General features: G+C 34.8%; 1 protein-coding gene across 2 annotated transcripts; it reads right to left on the bottom strand.

The window, feature by feature from the left end:
* Window positions 1-2,049: 2,049 nt before the first annotated feature.
* tmem182b (transmembrane protein 182b) lies at window positions 2,050-14,793 on the bottom strand. Of its 2 annotated transcripts, XM_005165868.6 has the most exons (5): window positions 14,332-14,793; window positions 11,066-11,204; window positions 8,725-8,823; window positions 8,505-8,642; window positions 2,050-3,916 (listed from the first exon to the last, which is right to left on the bottom strand). In XM_005165868.6, exons 1-5 carry the CDS (start codon window positions 14,458-14,460, stop codon window positions 3,648-3,650), a joined length of 774 nt encoding a protein of 257 aa, XP_005165925.1. In that variant the 5' UTR covers window positions 14,461-14,793; the 3' UTR covers window positions 2,050-3,647. The 2 variants fall into 2 exon arrangements, with proteins under 2 accessions (XP_005165925.1, XP_073809881.1); XM_073953780.1 differs by lacking the exons at window positions 11,066-11,204; window positions 14,332-14,793 and adding an exon at window positions 8,925-9,037.
* Window positions 14,794-21,996: the final 7,203 nt, after the last annotated feature.

Genomic DNA, 21,996 nt, shown 5'->3' with positions numbered 1-21,996 from the left:
ACTTAACTTTGTGTGTTCATAATGCTGATATTAACTATCATGGTGTTTCTGAAGCTTGCAAAAGCAGAAATACGTTGTAAAACTAACCCATACACTCCCAGGGGATAGTACTGATGCGTTTTTGTAGAAAAAATATTTATAATTTTTAAATTATAAACTCAAATCACTGACCTCTGGCAGCTGTCGAATTCTTAACAATTTCTCAAACTCTTTTTTCTCTTACAATAAAATCCTTTTTTTTAAACTTTCTGTTTTTACATCTAATGTCATGCATCATGCGTCGATCAACCAAAAAGTTGTCAAGAATGTGCATGCAGCAGCTGCCGAAAGTCAGTGATTTGACTCTATAATGTATAAAAAAACTAATATTTTTGTTACAAAAATACATTACTCTACTTTATAAGACATGCATTACCCCTGGGAGTGTATGGGTTAAGGCCAGCGAAGGAAAGAGTACTGAAAAATCATAAAAGTACCATTACTTGCCTAAAAATGTAGTGCAAATAGAGTAAAAGTATCTCTTGTAACTATTACTCAAAGTATGAGTAAAAAGCAGCCCTTTTAAAAGTACTCAAAAGTAGTGTGTATTGAGTATTACACTGTTAAATCTGATGCATTTACATGTAATTTGTGCTTGTGTGTGTAAACGTAACATTCGATATCGCATTTAGTTATTGCCAAGCAGCCACACAACGTCATAGGACATTAATATTAGCTTAAGGTCTTGATGTCAGGTGACCAAAATTCAATCTATAGCCAGCCTAGCCAGTGTAAAGACAATGTTATTTTGATGCCAATAATGATGTCAAATAATTGTTAGAAAGTGACTAAAATCAAACGTCGAGCCAACATCTTAAACCAACATCATATTCACATCAAATACTGACATTTATTCATCAGGTATGGCAATCCAAATCCAACATCTGATAGACGTAATAGTGGGAAAGTCCACACAACATCAAGCTGTAACATCATTAGATGTTGAAATTTGGTTGGTTTTAGGTTGGACATTCGACATTAATGTTGGCCTGACACTGAGTTTTGACGTCAACCTGATTTTTATTTCCAAGCAAAATGTAACGTCCCCATGACGTTAGGGTACAATGTCAATCTAAAGTTATGTTAATGTCTTGTGCCTGCTGGGTGTTTAAGGCCATAATACAGTAAACATCTGCCATCTTCTCATCAGTAAAATGCATCTAAACGGTCTGTGGGTTAATGCGTGTAAAGATTTTGGACATCTTGGAGATTTTTAATGCTTCCAAACAGTTTGCAGCATATATAAACACACATGTTGTCGGTGCCAAGAGCCTAGTGGTTAAGTGCGCCAACATAAAGCACCATGGTGTTCACGGCGACCCGAGTTCGATTCCCGGCTCGAGGTCCTATGCCGATCCTTCCCCTCTCTCTGGTCCTAATACTTTCCTGTCTGTCCTCCACTATCCTATCCCCATAAAAGGTGAAAAACCCCTATAACATAATTATAAAAAAAAAAAAAAAAACGGACATGTCTTGATGTAGTTCATTCATGTGCGATTTAATTGGACAGGAATCAAAGGACTGATTTTTCTAATACCCATAGACAAGAAAAAATAAAGTAGTGACTGCAAAAGTAGTGACTTTTGAAGGAAAGTAGTGGACTAAAAGTACTGATATAGCACTAAAGATGTACTCAAGAGAAAGTAAAAGTACACATTTTTAAAACTACTTAGTAAATTACAATTCTTGAGAAAAACTACTCAATCACAGTAATTTGAGTATTTGTAATGTTACTTTACACCACTGGTTAAGGCTGAATTATACAGTACTTCTGCGACGAGTGATCCGTAATCCACAACACTTGTCTTGCATGTACAGTAGTCATGCATTTATACTGCTGTGTTCTGTTTTTGTTTTGTTTTTGCTCTGCAATAACACTTCCGAAATTGTAGCACACAGTGGGGTCTCTATGTTTCTCGGTCTTGAGATTCTTCAAAGGTGTTTTGTCTACACCAGTAATATGTGCAATTCTAATTTACTTAACAAGAAGCTCAAACTCACTCATTCAAGGCAGATAGAGGTGGACAACTTTAATCACAATGTAAACAGACAAAAGTTTTCATCTTGAGTTCCTCCGCGGAACACTTGTTAAACAATCTCGCCACCAGACTCGCTCCTCTCAGATGGCTCTCGGCCCCGCTCACACTCATAACCACAACCAATCACAGCTCTTGCGCTACACATCGTTGCTACATGTAGCAAATATTTTTGAGAGGTGTGCATTAGGGTCCACATCCAATCCAGGCTTATTCTGAAAACATACCGCTATATACATTTCTTAAGAGCGCCAAGTACATTCCAGGAGCGACGTTTTTTTTTTTTTTTTTTGTAGTTCTTGTTCTCGTGTAAATCCACCAGAGGCCACTGTCGACTCGCTGACTGACCGATCGACTTACCCACCCTCCTCCTTCCCTAAACCCAACCAACAGTTTTTTTCAAAAGCCTGATTGACCCGTCCACCCCCTTCTCTAAACACAACCGACGGGTTTATAAAGCAATCCAGAAAAAGAAAAGCCCTCATCTGATTTTTACCATGTTTTCAGATTTTACCACATTCTCACCCTGTTACCTAATTATTTATTTACATTTTTGGCTTCTGTTTTTGTCTAACCTCCTTTCTATAACCGTTCTACGCCAGACTTGAACCCTATCATCATAGTCAACTCTTCTCTCTCTCAAGTCCGTCAAAATTTTATGGCGAGCGAACTGGACAAACTGGTAAAAGTGAAAAAGCCGTCCATATCGAGGTAAGCTGTCCCCGGTTAAGCACAAAAAGGAACAGCGTCATACCGCACTGTAGCATTTGTTTTAAAGACGAAATGCAGCCATACGTACTTCTGGCTAAATAGTTTGTGATCTCCAGAAATGTATAGGGCTACGTTTTCAAAATGAGCCTATGTTGTCCGCATCAGGCTGCGAAGGGGAATGCTGTTGAGCAAAGACACTGCCAGATCATATACACACATTTGACACAGAATAATAAAGTGACCTTAGGTTTTACAATATACCTTTGGAAGCTCAATCCACATATTTAAATTCGATTTTCTAGAAAAAAAAAGCAACACTCTTGATGTACGAGCGGGTGCAGCCAATGGAATCTTTTTGAATCGAGACTTCCCCTCTTATTCACTTCCATTGATTTTTAGGCATTAAAAACGGCTTGTTATGCTGCTTCATGTTGCAAACTTATATTTTCTTATTACATTTACATTATATTACATTATTATATTTTATTATTATTAATCTACTTTTTATGTATAGTCATAAACATACTTGTTTTTTAGAGTTTGTTAGTCTGACAGTTTTCTGCCGTTTATTATTCCTAGTCATTTCTCCCATAGGCAACTGATTAGGAAATTCGAAAACAATGACAAAAACAATAAACAAGTATAAGGTCAAGACAGTAAAGTTGGTGGAGTCAGGAAAAAATGTATAAATACTATATAAAGACCGTTTTTGTATCTAAAAAAAGGTCATAAACACAGATGGTGGCTTGGGGGTGAGAGGGGATTTTTTCCATTTTTGAGTTCACTATCCGTTTAATGATGAAAGAATCTTGATTGTCATGAACATTGGAAAAGAGTCACCGTCATGTCCACGAGACAACACTACACATCGTCTTCTCTGAGTGCTGACAGCCGGATCTGTGTGTTTGTGTCTGATGCTCTGCTGGCTGAGGGAATAAGCAGGAGAAGCAGGCCGGTGAGCAGGCAGAGGAAAGCAGCGGTGGGAGCCAACATAAAAGACGGACCATAGTGAACGTGGAGCTGCAGACTAGGGCACACGAAACGCCTGCGCTGGAGGCCGTACCGCTCCAAAGAGTCCGAGACCTGTACCCACACAGCAAACAGCAGCACTACAGACATAATTAAGACACCTGTATTGTAAAAAGAGAGAGAGAGAGAGAGAGAGAGAGAGAAATCACTATGCGTGCTTGTTAAGTCTTTGATTGGTTGTGTGTCACGGTTTCCTCAAAATATATTATAAATTATATAAGTTATTCTAATAATAAGAAGAAATAGATCCTGAGCAGCAAGTCATATTAAAATAGTTTTTGCCAAATCATGTGTTACTGAAAAAGTAATGGTGCTGCTTTCAGATTTGCCATTACTTGAATAAATAAAAATGTACAATAATAAAATTTATATTTAAGTTATATTTATAGTTATATTTTATATTTAAGTTATATTTATATTTCTCTGTTTTTAACATGATTAAGAGACCTATATGACAAAATGAGAATATTTGAGATTTGTTACCTAATAAAATATGATGTCATGCAACATTTTGTGTCCAAACTCTTTATAACAGTGGTCACCAAACTTGTTCCTGGAGGGCCGGTTTCCTGCAGATTTTAGCTCCAACCCTAATCAAACACACCTGAACAAGCTAATCAAGGTCTTACTAGGTACTTGAAACATCCAGACAGGTGTGTTGAGGCAAGTTGGAGCTAAACCCTGCAGGGACACCGGCCCTCCAGGACCGAGATTGGTGACCCCTGCTCTATAAGGTGCCAAAAACAAATAACAAAAGTTATTGATATATGCTCACATGCTGTAATCAAGGATGGGCAAAAGTACATTAAAGAGCCCATATTATGGGTTTTAGAAAATTCCCCTCCATGTAGTGTGTAACACAGCTCTAAGTGAAGTGAAGTATCCAGCTAAGGCTTAAATCTGTAAGTATACAGTGTTTAAAACGGTTGATTCATCTATAAAAGAGTCGACTCATAGTGCTTCAAACGAGTCGCCTTGATACCGATTCATTAGGTGTTTCGCCATGACGTATGAATGAAACCAGGTTATTCACGTGCACGCGCAAACCCGGGAGATTTCAAACCTGAGGCCCCGCCCTCTGACGCAGAAACCCAGACACACACACACACACACACACAAACAAACATGTCGGTGTTTATATTTGTATAATATTACAAATATTTGTATTTGTGATTTGTTACTTGTAACCGCGTGTACTGTATCCGGTTAACTGGCTATATTCTCTTATCGCGTGCAAAGTCACGTTAAAAACGCGATGCGTGCTGCTTTGTTTATGGAGCTCCGTGGTAGAGTTCTGCATTCTGTCCCCGCGCCAGATTTCTGCGGCGCGGGAATAAATTTCCGAATAAATCGCGGGAGCGGTTTAATTTGGGACGGGAGCGGGCTGTCTAGCAATATCACGGATATTGCTATGCGAATGAGAAAGAGAGAGTCTGCTTGGTGCTTGTGTGTGTGTGTGTTAGTGCGCACGCGCGCGTATGAGAGAGAGAGAGAGAGAGAGAGAAAGAGAGCGAGCGAGAGCGAGCTTTGTGTGCTTGGTGCTGTGTGTGTGTTTATACAGACATCTTGGTTGTCTGGACTGTATAGCTGGGTGACTTTTGGTTGTGTTCTCCCCCGCTCTAGCGGGATGGGGCGCGGCGGGCAGAAAACGGAGCGGGTTCTCAGGCTAAAACCTGCCGGGTGCGGGCGGAAGCGGGAGCGTTGTCGTCCGTAGGTGTGTGTGTGTGTGTATTTGTGTGTGTGTGGCAGCTAAAATCCACGCCTACACTATCGAGCGTGTATGAACTGTGATTACTTTTTATATTGCTGATTAGCTATTGGCCATTTCACTCTCTGACTGAAGGCAGTCGACCAATCGCAACAGGCTGTCATTGGTCCAATCAGCGCAGATTAGCTTCGCGCTAAGGAGGGGTTTGGGAACAAATGAATCACTGGACGATTCATACAGGAGTCGCTGGGATAATTAGGTAAAAATAAATGCAGATTATAAGACCATAAAAGTGTTTTTTGACCTTGCATGCATATTAGACTGTTGTTGGAGACCCTTACAACCAAGATATGACCCTATTTCATGTATAATATGGGCTCTTTAAAATGTATTTTAAAATAAGATACCAAATACCTTAGTGTTACATTTATCAAAATAAACTACAAAATACAGAAGCCACAAATGTATCAGAATAAAATACTGTATTTTGAAAATACTAAAAAATACTTTTACAAAGGAGCAAGACATTTTTTGCAAACCTTTCATCAATAGGCATGTTTTCACCATTAAACTGATTTAGTGAAGTGAACAATGATTGATAACAACAGTGTTTCTCTGATCAAGTTTAGTCAGCTTCTCTGCACCTCATTCACTTCTACTGCACATGAGGAGTTATTCATAAAAAAAGTAACTTGTATAAGTTTTATTCAGAAAAACTTACATTATGTGTGAATAAAAATGTAAGTTTTATATATAAAACTTGTTTTTATCTTTGATTTTAGAAAATATTTTGTACAAGTTTCGTACAGAAAGAACAGGCCTTGAAGATGATCTCTTTAGTCCCTGTAAAAACTATTTAATGCAGATAATGAGTTGGAATATACTACTGTATATCTATTGATTGTGAAAATTGCTTTTAAATCTCTTAAAAGTGTTATAATTCAAATTTTTGCAATTGAAATCTTCATAACTCAATATAAAATCACAATTTCTGAAAACTACTAAAATTTTCAGTTTTAGTAATTTCCATAAATCATGTTTTTTTGCAATTGTACTCGTCAAAACACAATGTAAACACGATACCTCAAATATATTGAAAGTTTTTGACCAGTAGATTGGGATAATAATTAATATTTTTGTCTCATACTAATTAACAATGTCCAAGTTTGTAATGAACAAAAGAGCACCTGCAGATCAGCTACTGGCACTTGAAACAGCCGATTTATTTTCTGTAGGTATCACCACTGTAGGACATTATGTTGTTTGTCTTTTTTTCTTATTTTTTTTAAAGGCCACATTTTTATGATGTAATCACATAGACTTCTTACAAAGTATTTTAAAAATACAAGACACTAAAGTATTCTGATACAAATTGTTGAGCCATTTTCACAAACCCTATCAAATACAAATGACAAAATACTGTTTTGTTATTAAAATACATATTTGAAATACTTTTATCATGAATACTGCCCATGCATGGCTGTAATACTACTGAAAATCATGAGGTTAATGTCCATAATCTCAGGGTCACAGGGCGATTTTTCTTTTATACGTAATTGAAATATTGGTGTCGGAGAATCAGCAAGGCCGGATACTATATTTGCATCTTTTTTATTTACAACCCCAAATTAGAAAAAAAGTTGGGACAATTAGGAAAATGCAAATAGAAAAAGAATTTCTAAATTTACTTTGACTTGTATTTCATTGCAGAGAAAACAACAGCGCACCATTTAATGTGTTCCTTGTGATTCTATTTTTTCTTTTTTTTAAATAAACGTATTCCTATTTTGGTTCTTACAACTAATTTCAAAAATAAGTTAACAGTAAAGCATTTACCACTTTGTGATACAGACACCAAGTGATTCAGTGTTTCAGCTGTAATTTTGTCCCGTTCTTCCTGCAAACATGTTTGCATTTTGCACTTTGTTTCTGGTAACAGTCTTGGTGTTTCTTTTCTTCTTTGGTCTGGAACACACAGTGTCAATTTCTCTCCCAAAAAGAACCTGAAAATACTGATTCATCTGATCACAGTACACATTTCCACTGTGTGATGGTCCATCTCAGATGCCTCTGAGCCCAAAGAAGTCGACAGCGCTTCTGGACACTGTTAACATAGGGCTTTAGTACAGTTTTAACTGGCATTTGTGGCTGTAACTACGTTTTGTGGTACTTGACATTAAGAGTACTTGTCATTAAGGGCACCATCTAGTGTCCAGTATGAATGACACAGGAACTGGAATACAATATTTCAATGCATGCTCGAGGTCTTGAACTTTGCACACTGTCCAATAAAGTTTATTTCCTGCTTCAGCAGATCTGCTTGTATTTATGTTTTTTTTAAAACATTTTCTATACTGTCCCAACTGTTTCTTATTTGGGGTTGTACTTTTAATTATTTATTTATTTTTTAAAATGTTTCTGCATATAGTTTTCAGTTTTATATATATATATATATTATTTCCATGATATCAATAAAAATGCTGACTATCAAACTTGTTCTTGTGTTTCTTCATTAAGTATCAGGGAGTGTTTGACTTGGGAATTTGGAGAATCAGCAATTGCTACTTTATTAATTGGCAATTATTACAGTTTACATTAATGTCCTAATGAAATAAACAAGATTAAAATGCAGTATACAGAAAGTAATCACTCCGGTAATTAAAAATAATTTTCAGGTATAATTGTAATTTTCTGTAAAAAAAAAATAAAAATAAAAAAAAAAGATAGAAAAGATATTCTAATAAATGTTGGAAAGCAGCGGTCATTGACTTCCATAATAATTGTTTTGTTCCTAATATTAATGGCTAATATTGGCTGCTGGTCTCCAACATTCTTCAAAATATCTTGTTTTGTGTTCAACAGAAAAAAAGAATTCATAAAAAGTTTACAACCACTCGAGTGTGAGTGACTTTCTTTTTTTTTTTTTTAACTATCCCTTAAAGCAGATATAAAATGTGTGTCATGACAAACTTATTTCTCACCACCGGTTATAAAGAAAACCCCTCCAGCCTCATAAAGCCGGCGGCTGGTTCCTGGTGTTGCACAGATAGTGATGAAACCACCAATCATCACTAAGAAGACACCCACCACAAATATAGCACACCAGAAGGCCCTTTGCACTAAAAATGGAAAATCAGGTTATGTTACTTTGTTGACTTCATACATTGTGGCATATTGGCAACATAAACCAAAAACATATACCTGTGACAGAAACTGAGGTTTGAATGCTGTTGAGATGTCCTGAACTGGGAGCATGAGACAAGTAGGCTGGGACACAAAGTTTCTGGGATGGCAGATTAGCTGGTGGAAAATAATGCAGTATGTTTACAAAAAAGAGCAAATAATCAGGTGTTGCAGTTGCAGAAAGTTCATTTGCATTAATTTAAAAATAAGTGCCTTACTATCGGTAGAAAAGAGGAAGTAAAAGCCAGATGTGATGTGATTTGAAAGTACATTCAGAAAGCAGATTTCTTTAATTTTAAGTTTTCCATTGTATTGCCACCTCATGCTGTTTATTTTCCTGCACACAACATACAGACAAAACCAAATTATCCAAATTTTAGGAACAACAAATAGTAATGTGTCTTTTAGTTGATCATTTGGTATCAGAAGTGGCTTATATAAAAGGCAAAGGCATCTAAATTACACTTATTTTGCCAAAATAAAATATGACCATGCCTTGATTTTTAATTATTTAAACAGGACAGTAAAGTCTGACTTTGCTTGGACAAAAATCTTAACAACAGAAATAATGTACAGTATAGAAAAAAAAGTCATGGTGCAGTGGAAAAACAATTAATGTATGACTCCCATGAGCTTGCATCCATTCATCTCTGCAATGACTTAAATAACTTATTATAAAGTAATCTGGAAGGGCAAAGAAAGCGTTCTTGCAGGACTTCCAGAGTTCATCAAGATTATTTTGGGTTTATCTTCAATGCCTCCTCCATCTTATCCCAGACATGCTCAATAATGTTCATGTCTGTTGACTGGCTGGCCAATCCTGGAGCACCTTGACCTTCTTTGCTTTCAGGAATTTTGATGTAGAGGCTGAAGTATGAGAAGGAGCACTATCCTGCTGAAGAATTTGCCCTCTCCTGTGGTTTATAATGTAATTATAGACAGCACAAACATCTTGATACCTCAGGCTGTTGATGTTGCAATCCACTCTGCAGATTTCTTACATGCCCCCATACTGAATTTAACCCCAAACTAGGATTTCTCCTTCACCAAACTTGACAGATTTTTGTGAGAATCTTGGTCCATGCATTTCCTATAGGTCTTCTGCAGTATTTGTGATGGTTGTGATGCTGTTCAACAGATGATTCATCTGACAAATTTACCTTCTGTCACTTTTCCGAATGATCAACTAGAAGTCAAGTTATTATTTGTTGCTCTTACAACTGGGATCGACAACAAAACTTTTGTCAGGTAGTGTATTGTCAGGTAGTGTAAGACACTTTGTTAATTCTTGGACTTCACCAGTGGTAAATTCAGACAAATGTAGAAAACAAATATTCAAATATTTGATCATAAATCAAAAAGAATTTTAGTTAATAAATGTAAAAAAAAAAAAAGAAAAAAACATTTTAGCTCAAGAAAAAAAAATTAATTCTAAGGTACTGTCATCTGTTTTTATTATATATCTTTTTTGCTTGTTTTATTTGTTTCTCATTTGCCAAATGTATAAAAAAGAACAAAAAAAAAAAACATTTCTCAAATATCACATATCCATACTTTGTTTTTAGTCCTTATTACACTTTAAGATATTTATGTTTGATTAATTAATAAAACATTTTTGCACAGGAAAAAAAAAAGTTTAAGAAAAAGAATTCAAGCTAAACTGCCACTGATATTTTAAGTTACTATATTACAATACCATTTTGTTAAATATTTCTCTCATTTTTTTTCACTTTGCCAAATTATATATATATATATATATATATATATATATATATATATATACATATACTTATACACACGAAGACGCAGGTCGAGTGCCTTAGTGTCCTACTAGTGATGATATACAGCCAAATCGCACTGCTATGAGTGTGATATTGCGTTTTTACAACAATTTGCCGGCATAATCCTGTATATGAAAAAGAAAATTAAATAGAGAGAGTCTAAAAACCCTTTGTAAAAGGAACTACTTGGTACTTCACAAACATCACTTTAGAGCAAGATAGATTATATAAATGAATAGATGGATGGATGGATGGATGGATGGATGGATGGATGGATGGATGGATGGATGGATGGATGGATGGATGGATGGATGACAGACAGACAGACAGACAGACAGACAGACAGACAGACAGATCAAACACTGTAAAATATAAAGCATTTTATCATGCTATAATGTAGGAATCTAAATTCAATGTATATACAGTATAAACACTGCACAATTTATGGGTCACCTTTTACGAAAGAGGTTTAATTATATAAAAATTATCAAGACTATGGGAAATGTGTGTAAGAGTGTGTGTATGCAGTTGTTCATTATATGTAAGTTGCATGCATAAAATAAATAGAGTTGACCTACTGATCCACAAAGCCAACATGCTGTCCTTCTCTCCAAATACTCTGCTATGGTAAGAACATCTCCAAAAGAGACCCTCATGATAGAACAGAAGGGGGTTTTCTGTCTGTTCTTTACTGCCTGGGTATGTTTGAGAGATATCCTAAAGAAATAAAACAAAAATCTAAACAGAGAGAAAATTCTTAAATTTTTCTTTCAAATTAATCAGATTTTATAAAAGTCCTGCTGATTCGATGCTAAAAATGTCTTAGCAAGCAGTTTCAAATGAATGATGAAGCATTTTTCCTTTGGTTAAATGATGTGCTCATCCACAAACTAGACCAGCACACAAATGTTTTGACTGTTTTACTGACTTTTAACATGTTTTTTTTTTTATGTTATTCATACAGCTTTAATCTTGTTTACTGGACATTTAAGATGTTTACAAATTAAAATGTTTGTTTTTGAGCAATATTTTCAAGTTAAAGGCACGGTATGTGATTATCTTCACTAGAGGGCACATATTCATAACGAACAGACATAAGTTTGATAGCGCTCAGACTTTGTGGAATCATTGGAGTTGCAGCCTTCAAACAGAAATCAGATTCATGGATGAGCTAAAGTATCCAAAACGTAATGTCATGCTAGAATAAAGCTGAAATTAAGGCTGAAAGCTGTCGAAGCAAATCGGGAATACTGAAGCAATTGCTGATGAGAGAAGAGTGCAAAGTGAAAGAGGCAGAGCTTTTATTGTGCCACATTCAACCGCTTCTGGTTCTTCTAGTCGTGATCACATGGGGAAGAAGCAGTTTTTCTAAATAAGAGAACGTTTGTTTAAATCCGAAAACACTATCGGTTGGGTTTAGGGGAGGACGTGGGTGGGTCAGTTTGTCAGTCAACAGCAAGCTGGCCTGGAGTGCATTTTCCAAACAATGACAATTCATGGCTGAACTATCATAGTATAATGCATCGTTTGGGAAAAGAACAATGTAGTGACGAGTGTTTCCCAAAACCCGTAGTTTTTTCTGTCGCAAATCAATCGTTTGAACCATGTATAAACCGCATAAAAAGCCCTTATGCTTAGAAGATTATAACAGTCTGATTTCTAACATACCTGCCAACACTCCTGTTTTTCCTAGGAGTATCCCGTATTTTAGACCAATCTCTCGCAAACATCCCGTTTTTTATTTCTTCCAGAGAAGTCGTGTAATTTCACCCACCCCCCTCTTTGATAGTCTGTAAACACCCCTAGGTTGCCAACTTTGGTACAGTTCCCAATCGAAGCGGCTGCCCAAAACCTACTGCATCATATCCCGGTTCTCAACAGTGTCAGAGATCTCACCTCCGAACACCCCCTACCCCCAGTCTCCTGGATTTTCAGAGACATGTTAGCAGGTATACTGGTAAGTGATATTCTAAGTCGGTCTCTCTCTTTTGGATGTTGTAGTGCTGTATTTATACTAGTTTACTCGCATATCAGGAATGTGTGTTTAGCGTTTTTTCTTATCGCAAACTCAACAGCAGTCTGGTAGTGATTGCGTTGCTTTTTTCAGGGTTAATTATATTATATCCCGATTGCAACAGAGAAAAACTGTAGACTGTAACACTGTAAGAAGATATTTCTGATGGCATTTCATGTCACGTTCAGCCTTATAATCTTAAAGTGTGAGCTAAATCAGCTGTTTTGTCTTCACTTTAGACATTACACTACAGAGAGTCATTCAAACACTAGCTCTAAAATGACGTTGGTAAATTAGTAACGGCTTCTGCTGTTTTGATGTCAGCTGCAGATGTAAATGAATGGCGGAAGAAAGTAGTTCCTACTAAAAAAGGGTTTTTAGACACTCTGTGTTTGATTTGCTTATTTATAAACACGATTGTGCCATCAAACGATTGTATAAATGCAATATCACACTAGTAGCAGTGTGATATGGCTGTATATCAGCACTGGTGGGACGCTAAGGCACTCGGCCCGCAGCCTTGTGCCATGCAGGCCTCCCACCAGTGCTGATATACAGCTATATTGCACTGCTACTTGTGTAATATTGCTCATATATAAATATATATATATATATATATATATATATATATATATATATATATATATATATATATAAAGAAATGAAAAAATCTTCTTAATAATGATATTTATTGAATATTTATTATTATTATTATTAATAGTTATTATTATTAGGTAGCATATTATTTATTTATTTATTTATTTATTTATTTATTTGTGAAAACAAAAACTGCAAGTAGACATAGCTCTGAGTATGTGTTTCATGCTCTTCAGAAATGTAGACTGGGGTAAGTATCCACAATAAGCCTGGTAAGCCTGGGTTGGATTTTGCACAACATTCCCTCATAGCAAACTAAAGGTAAGAGGGGGCGTGGTTAAAAATATTGTGGCTGAAGTCATCAAACTGACATCAACAGAGAAGGACTGCCATTCCAAGTGCAGGAGCAGATCGTCAGACTTTGATTCAAGATTACCAAAACCAATTTTTATTTTCAGTGGATTAACTTGCATGAATTAATTATTCACCTAATGTTTAAAAATGGGCACTAGTAAAATAAGCATTGTTAAACTTTGTACATTTCGACTGTACAAAGACTTTTAAGGTTCTGTTAAAATGCCAATCTGTGCAACATATGAAAGCAGCTGCGGTGTTTTTATGTTTTCTGTAAAATCAAACTGAATTTTTTTTATTAAAACATGGTATCTTCTGGTATTTGGTTTCTTCAAAACATTTGGAATAACATAAATCAGCAAACTACTGTTTATATAACTCTTTTTAAGTGGTTTCTAAATATTTTAAAGAAAAAAAATGTACATATCTTGCCTTTGAATTTGTAAACATGTCGTTTCTGTGAACATTAAAGAAAATAACATTTTTTAATATTTCTGTGAACATTCAAGAAAAAAAATTAACTTTTGAATGAAACAAGTAATAAATGCTAAAATAATTACTTAATATTAATTTATTCCTTTTCTTTTTGGCTTAGTCCCTTTATTAATCTGGGGTCGTCACAGCTGCAACCCATCACTGGAAAATTGATGACTTAATAAAATGTCAAAAAATGTGCATTACCAATAAATTAATTTATAACTAACATATTTTAGGGTTAACATTTTCAGACCATGACATTAAATAAATATACTGTTAATATTACTATTACCACTTTAGCCAATATTCTGAGAAAGGTCAGATAAAAGATCTGTATTGTTTTTTTGTTTTGTTTTTTCATTAATCACTATGAGGTTAAAGTAATCAGACACATAGGCTTACCTCAGTGGCCGAATCACCACACGATTCAAACACCATAAGCCAATAATCAGACCCAAGAGACCCCAGGAGGAGCACTGAACTTAAAGCTCCAAAAAATCCAGCCAGGAAGCTTAAAACTACCAGATGCATACTGCAAACTCTAAACAGCCACTCGCTTCAAAATGCTCATTACTTTTTAGTTTGTGTTACTAACACTGTCCAGCTTTTCTTTTAACAATCGGTCTACATTATATGTATTCCTTCAGGCAAAACGCTCTACTGTATCTTCCACCAGTGTGGTCACTATGACCAAAGACTAAAAAAAAACCGGATGCCACTATTTTTAGAGTCCAGGACTTCAGGAAGTCTGACACAGTTCAACAAATTTAAAAGACAACTAATAAAATATTGTTTTAAGTGACTGAATTCATTTTTGATCTCAATTTTCTATCCTGTTACTGTAGTGATATCAGGTTACACTGTGCAGACGGAGCACATTGGATTTTCATGAACTGAATCTGGTGCGTGTACTGGTGAGGTAATGCTAGAAAATAGTATCTGTCATCGTGTGTTGCTCAGTATTTAGTTACCTTCTTTTATAAAAATAGCTGTGCGTCTACGTTTATTAACAGTAAAATAGATCTGTACATATCTTAGAATACTAACGTCTTCATTAAATCTATTCATGTTTAAATATTAGTACTGAAGTATTAATTTTTATATTTATTTAGTTTTACATATTTACAATATTATAAATAATAATAATAGGTTTCATGATGGCTCAGTGATTAGCACGATCGCCTCACAGCAAGAAGGTCGCTGGTTCAAGCCCATGTTGGCGTGGGTTTACTCCAGGTGCTCCTGTTTCCCCCAGAAGTCCAAAAACATGCAGTACAGGTGAATTGGGTAGGCTAAATTGTCCATAGTGTGGGTGTGAATGAGTGTGTGGGTGTTTCCCAGTGATGGGTTGCGGCTGGAAGGGGATCCGCTGCGTAAAACATATGCTGGATAAGTTGGTGGTTCATTCTGCTGTGACGACACCAGATTAATAAAGAGACTAAGCCGAAAAGAAAATAAATGAATGAATGAATGAATGAATGTCTCTGTCTACACTTTCTCCGGTTTTCCCCACAAGTCCAAAGACATGCTGTATAGGTGAATTGGGTAAGCTAAATTGTCCATACTGTGTGAATGAGTGTGTATGGATGTTTTCCTGTGATGGGTTGCAGCTGGAATGGCATCTGCTGCATAAAACACATTTTGGATAAGTTGGTGGTTCATTCCGCTGTGGTGACCCCAGACCCCAGGGACTAAGCCAAAAAGAAAATAAATGAAAAAATGAATGAATAAATGAATGAATAATAATAAAAATAATAATAATAAGGGAACATGGTGGCTCAGTGATTAGCACTGTAACCTTACAGCAAGAAGGTCGATGGTTCGAATCCTTGCTGGACCAGTGGGCATTTCCGTTTGGAGTTTGCTCTCCCTGTGTTCAAAGACATGTGGTACAGGTTGAATTAGCCAAATTGGCCGTAGTGTATGTGTGTGAATGAGTGCGTATGGATGTTTCCCAGTGATGGATTACAGCTGAAAGGGCATCCGCTGTGTAAAACATATGCTGGATTAGTTGGGGGTTCATTCCACTGTGGCGACCCCTGATGAATAAAGGGATTAATCCGAGGGAAAATGAATGAATGAATGAATAATAATAATAATTTATTATTATTATTATTATTATTATTATTATTATTTATTTTTATTTTTTTTATCATCATCATCTTCATTACAGTGTCTATTAAAATTAGATAATTAAAAGATTTAACTTTACTCAAAACATACACATTTTCCACGTTTATTTATTGTGCATTCCTAAAATGTTTTAATTGTTATTTTTGACAACACTGTAAATCATTTCTGACCAGGTCAGTTTCAGTGCACCACACAATTCTGATTGCAAAAAAATAAAAAACAAAAAATGCGTATAGGTGAGTGTATCTGAAACACCATACTCACTTATTTTGCACACTTTGACCTCTGCTATAGTGTATGAATTTTTCAAGATTGTTCTATGACACAACATCTGAGTCTACAACCCTCAGGTTTGTAAAAGACAGTTTGTTGAGTGCATGAAGTGTCCAACATTTTTTTTTTCTCCATTTAATTAAGTGCATCATTCAGATTTTTGAAATTGTACTTTTTTTAAAAGTGTCTATTTTAACATTTCATTTAAAATTATATAATGGTTATAAACAGTTGGAGTCAGAATTATTAGGCCCCCTTTTAATTCAAAATATTTCCCAAATAATGTTTAACAGAGCATGGAAATTTTCACAGTAAGTCTGATAATATTTTAATATATATATATATATATATATATATATATATATATATATATATATATATATATATATATATATATATATATATATATATATATATATATATATATATATTTTTTTTTTTTTTTTTTTTTTTTTGGAGGGGGAGGGGGGGGGGTAAACAAGGGGGCTAATAATTCTAACTGTATATTTAAACAAATACTTTAATTGTTATATGAATGTAATGGGAACATTTTATTCCATAAATGTTATTGTTCATTGCTTCATATCTTGCCAGAACATTAACCACAGTACTGAGAATGTTTCCTGCAGGTGCAAATTTTGTAATTTGGGGCACTAGGCAGGTCCAGCTATGGGGCCGAACAGCCCTAGAGAGTATATTTGTTTATTAATGTCTTCTGATTCTGATTAGCTGTCATTTATAAGCTAGAAAACAATTTGTTCTGAAAATGGACTGTTGTACACATACAGAAAGTTCTTGCTATTTATTGGGGCCGCTTACATTTCATATTGGTTAGGTCCACCCATGGTATGCTGTGAGCTGTGCTCATATACTATAGCTGCCATGACACATGCTATGCAAAATATGTCTCTGGTTTAGTTTTAAGCAGATTACGCTTGTTTTCTATGAACAGCCATGAAAATAGGAATTATAAACACATCCATGTTTTGCACATTTTGACAAAGACACAAAATTACATCTGTCAGTTTTATTCTAGTGATATTCCACAAAAATGTTCTGTTGTTATTATAAATGTCATTTTTACATACAGTAGCTGCACTTACAGTTAATCTGTAATATTTATAAAATGCTAAAATCACTTGATTAACATTATTATTAACATTATTTTGAGGTCTAATAATTGCTGACCCTCCTACAACATGGATATCCACCTAAAATAGGATTCATGACCCAGTTTAGGCTATTTATAGATAAAACGAGGTTGAAGTATTAATTTGATCTAGCGGCAATACGGACATTTATCTCTTCCTCCACAATCTATTATTGAGTTCATTATTGATTCACTTGTTATTTCAGATGAGGTTTGAGTTTTCTGATGTCCTTAATGAATCAGCTGCTGTTTTACATTGATAAATTTGTATTTATCAACATGCATTGTCATGAATTAAATACATTTACTATTAGCTGCATTTTTGTCAGTTAAAAATTATTTATAACATGTTTTTATTTGTTTTTATGTACTGTAATTTGATTCTTTTTGTGAATAACTTAGCAATGTGTTGTTATATTGGTAAACTAGTCAAACCAGCATTACTTAAAAGCAAAGGGTTAACAATATACAGTTGGAGACAAATGGTTTAGCCCTCCTGTGTATTTTTCATTTTTATTTTTTTCTAATATAACTTTGACAGTATTTCTTATTATACTTTCCTTTTGAGAAGGTTTTATTTCTTTTAATTTGGCTGGAATAAAAATAATATATATTTTTAATGAAGAATAGATAAGGTCAATATTATTAGCACCTGTGCCCGGTTTTTCAAAAGGTTTAATCCGGATAAAATTGATCCGGATTTAGTAATCCTGTTTTTGCGATCCGTGATCACGTAATCCAGCTAACTTTTTGAGCCAGTTTTCAAAGCAACATCGGATTGGATCAATCTGATCCGGATAGGAACTTTTCAGGATCACTAAATCTGGATTACCAGTGCTCAGTCATAATGTAGATGGATAGATAGACCTATGTAAAGAGATACAAGTAGAATAGCCAGTGTGGGGTCAATATAACTTTATTTTTATTTGAAATGAAAACTAAGAACATTTTATAAATAATAAAATAATTATAATGATAAATAATAAAAGCAAGAAAAACCCCACCCCATCCTCTTCCAGCAGTCCGCTCATCTGAGATCTACAACAGTGGTTCTCAAAGTGGGGGTCGGGACCCCTTGAGGGGTCGCGGGACAATGAAGGGGGGGTCGCCTGGTGATTTCCAAAAATCTACTTATTATTATTAGACCATAAGAATTACCATATTTTATCCATAACCAACTGTAGAGAAAAAAACAGCTGTTTATAGTTACTATAGTAGCTTATTTTACTTGTTCTATTGGATTGTGAGCTCTGGGGTAATTACATTATATTAAAGACAGCAATAGCGTCAGATGCAGCAGATTGATTTTATTACACCAGGTTAAAGTTTTTGGCCCATTTACAGCACTGAAATACATTTAAAAAATTAAACGAAGAATAGACTTTGGTCTATTGGTGTGTGTGTGTGTGTGCCATTGCATGCAAGTTTTCTGTATTTATAACCACCTCAGGGATATTGGGGGTCGCGAGTCACTGGTATTGTTATTTTAGGGGTCGCGTGCTGAAAAGTTTGGGAACCCCTGATCTACAACACTGTACATTGAGGATATTTATAATAAGTTTCAAATATAGATGTATTGAATAAAAAAAAAAGACAATGTTAAAACCTCCACAATAATGTCAGACTTCCTCATCTGATGTGGAGAGAGCAGCTTGTCTGAGCGTATTCTTTAGGAGGCAGATCTCAAGTGTGGTCTTGGTTTGCTGCAGTTTGGTCAGAGTCAGTTGTTCTTTTGCCAGATGAAGCTGAACTTCTGCCCAGTCTCTATTTAGAATTGTATATAAATATAGTAACAGAATAAAATGTATTGTTTTTGGTCAGTTTTGACAGCTGTTTGGGGGATTATTTTATGAGGCCAAACTCTTTTTTATTTTGCTGTAGGCCTATACTGAAAGGCTAAATACGTTAAAGCCTATACTCACCATAGCCTGACAGATGAACAAATAAAATTAAAACCTTATGAATAAATAGTATATCTCGTACTGCATGATCCAAATATAGTTTTATTTAATAATTTTTTTGAGTTTTCATTCCATTTTGGGCATGAAATCAATGCTAAATCTACCCTTCTGGGCCCAGTTTTTCAAAAGTAATCTACGAGGATTTTGGATAAGGGATTGGATCAAATCTTGAAAATAGTTTTTTCAAAAGAAAAAACGGATTAATCGGATTAGATCACATAATCCAATCTTGGTTTTGATCCGGATCAAACCTTTACTTTGGGTTTTTCAGACCTTTTTTGTAGGATTTGGATCACTTTGATCCAAAAAACATGGATTAAACTGATCTCATCAGAGGGGTGGATTTAGTGTGGATTTCATGCCCAAAATTTAATAAAAACTTAAAAACTGTATTAAATAATTTTATTTTTGGGTCTTACGAGATATACTATTTATTCATAAAGTTTTAATTTTATTTGTTTATCTGTCAGGCTATAGTGATTATTGGCTTTAACGTATTCAGCCTTTCAGTATAGGCCTACAGCAAAGTAGAAATAGCTTGGCCTCATAAAACAATCCCCCAAACAGCTGTCAAAATTGACCTAAAACAATACATTTTATTCAGTCAATAATTGATATATATATATATATATATATATATATATATATATATATATATATATATATATATATATATATATATATATATATATATATATATATATATATATATATATATATATATATATATTCATCACAATGGAAAATATTTTTGTTTTTAGAATATTTATTAGTGATGCATGCAATGATTACAGAATAACCAAAAAGAAAATGCAAAGAATGGCTATCACTGATTTTTGAAATCACTTTCAACAATTGCAAAAAGATACTGAAAGAGCAGAAGCGCAGCTTCATCTGGTAGAGGAACAACTGACTCTGACCAAACTGCAGCAAACCAAGGCCAGACTTGAGATTCACCTCCTAAAGGCTTTGCTCAGCAAGCTGGTCTCTCCACATCAGATGAGGAAGTCTGAACTTATTGTGGAGTTTTTGACATAAAGTCTTTTTTTATTTACATTTATATTTGAAACTTATTATAAATATCCTCAATGTACAGTGTTTGTGTTGTAGGTCTCAGATGAGCAGACTGCTGGAAGAGTATGGGGTGAGGTTTTTATTGTTTTTAGTTTTTAATTTTATTAAATTTTTTTAAATGTGCAGGTGTTTTCATCTAAAAAAAAAAAAAAGTTATAATGACCCCACACTGGCTATTCTACTTGTTGCTCTTTACATAGGTCTATCTATCCATCTACATTGTGATTGAGCACTGGTAATCCAGATTTAGTGATCCTGAAAAGTTCCTATCCGGATCAGATTGATCCAATCCAATGTTGCTTTGAAAAACTGGCTCAAAAAGTAAGATGGATTACGTGATCATGGATCGCAAAAACAGGATTACTAAATCCGGATCAATTTTATCCAGATTAAACCTTTTGAAAAACCGGGCCCTGATGAGATCAGTTTAATCCAGGTTTTTTGGATCAAAGTGATCCAGATCCTACAAAAAAGGTCTGAAAAACCCAAACTAAAGGTTTGATCCGGATCAAAACCAAGATTGGATTATGTGATCTAATCCGATTATGTAATCCGTTTTTTCTTTTGAAAAACCCAATTTCAGGATTTGATCCAATCCCTCATCCAAAATCCTAGTGGATTACTTTTGAAAAACCGGGCCCTTAAGATTATTATTTTTTGATTGGCTACAGAACAAACCATTGTTGTCCAATGACTTGCCTAATTAACCTAGTTTGCAAAATAGCTCAACAAATATTATGTACTCTTATCAAGGTGAAGACAAAAAAATATGTATTAGTTTATTAACTATTATGTCTAAAAATGTGTTGAAAAAAAATCTCTGTTAAATACATTTTCACATAGGAGGGCTAACAATGTTGCCTTCAACTGTACATGGTATAATGAAGGTCAAATTTAGCTATACTGTAATGTGTAAACGCATTGATCATATGTTTGCTTAAAGTCCCCAGTTAAATTAAAAAGTTAAAAGCAAACCAAGCTAAAATTGTTTTGACAATATATGTCTTATTCTGGAGTAATAATTGTAGACTTTGAACAAAATAGATTATCTTTTAGTATGTTGTTTTAACCCAAATTTGAGTAAATTGAAGTTCATATTTTACCCAGATTTGGGTGAATGATTTTTAGAGAGTAAATTCATCCATTTTCCTTCGGCTTAGTCGCTTTATCAGGGTTCACCACACAGCGGATGAACCGGATGCTCTTCCAGCTGAAACATCCACACTCATTCACACACATACACTACGCCAATTTAGTTTATTCAATTCACCTATACCACAATTCTTTGGAATGTAGGGGATACCCACGCGAACACAGGGAGAACATGCAAACTCCACATAGAAATACCAACTGACCCAGAATTTGAACCAGCAACCTGTGAGTCGACAGTGCTGAGCCACCGTGTCACTTAGAGAGCACATATTTATATAAAAAATAAAAAAATAAAAAAATAAAAAAATTATACGTAGGCTATTT

This window comes from Danio rerio, chromosome 6, assembly GCF_049306965.1.
Source record: "Danio rerio strain Tuebingen ecotype United States chromosome 6, GRCz12tu, whole genome shotgun sequence".
Lineage (NCBI taxonomy): Eukaryota > Metazoa > Chordata > Actinopteri > Cypriniformes > Danionidae > Danio > Danio rerio.
The sequence above is the reverse complement of the archived record's forward strand: the minus strand, read 5'-3'. Positions and strand labels throughout refer to the sequence as shown.

Excerpts from the sequence above, each read along its gene's own strand:
- tmem182b (XM_005165868.6), bottom strand. The coding sequence starts at position 14,460 with ATGCATCTGGTAGTTTTAAGCTTCCTGGCTGGATTTTTTGGAGCTTTA. Across the intron at positions 8,824-11,065 it reads CATGTTGGCTTTGTGGATCA|CTAATCTGCCATCCCAGAAA; the intron begins GTAGGTCAACTC and ends ATTTTCCACCAG. Across the intron at positions 8,643-8,724 it reads AACCTCAGTTTCTGTCACAG|TGCAAAGGGCCTTCTGGTGT; the intron begins GTATATGTTTTT and ends TTCCATTTTTAG.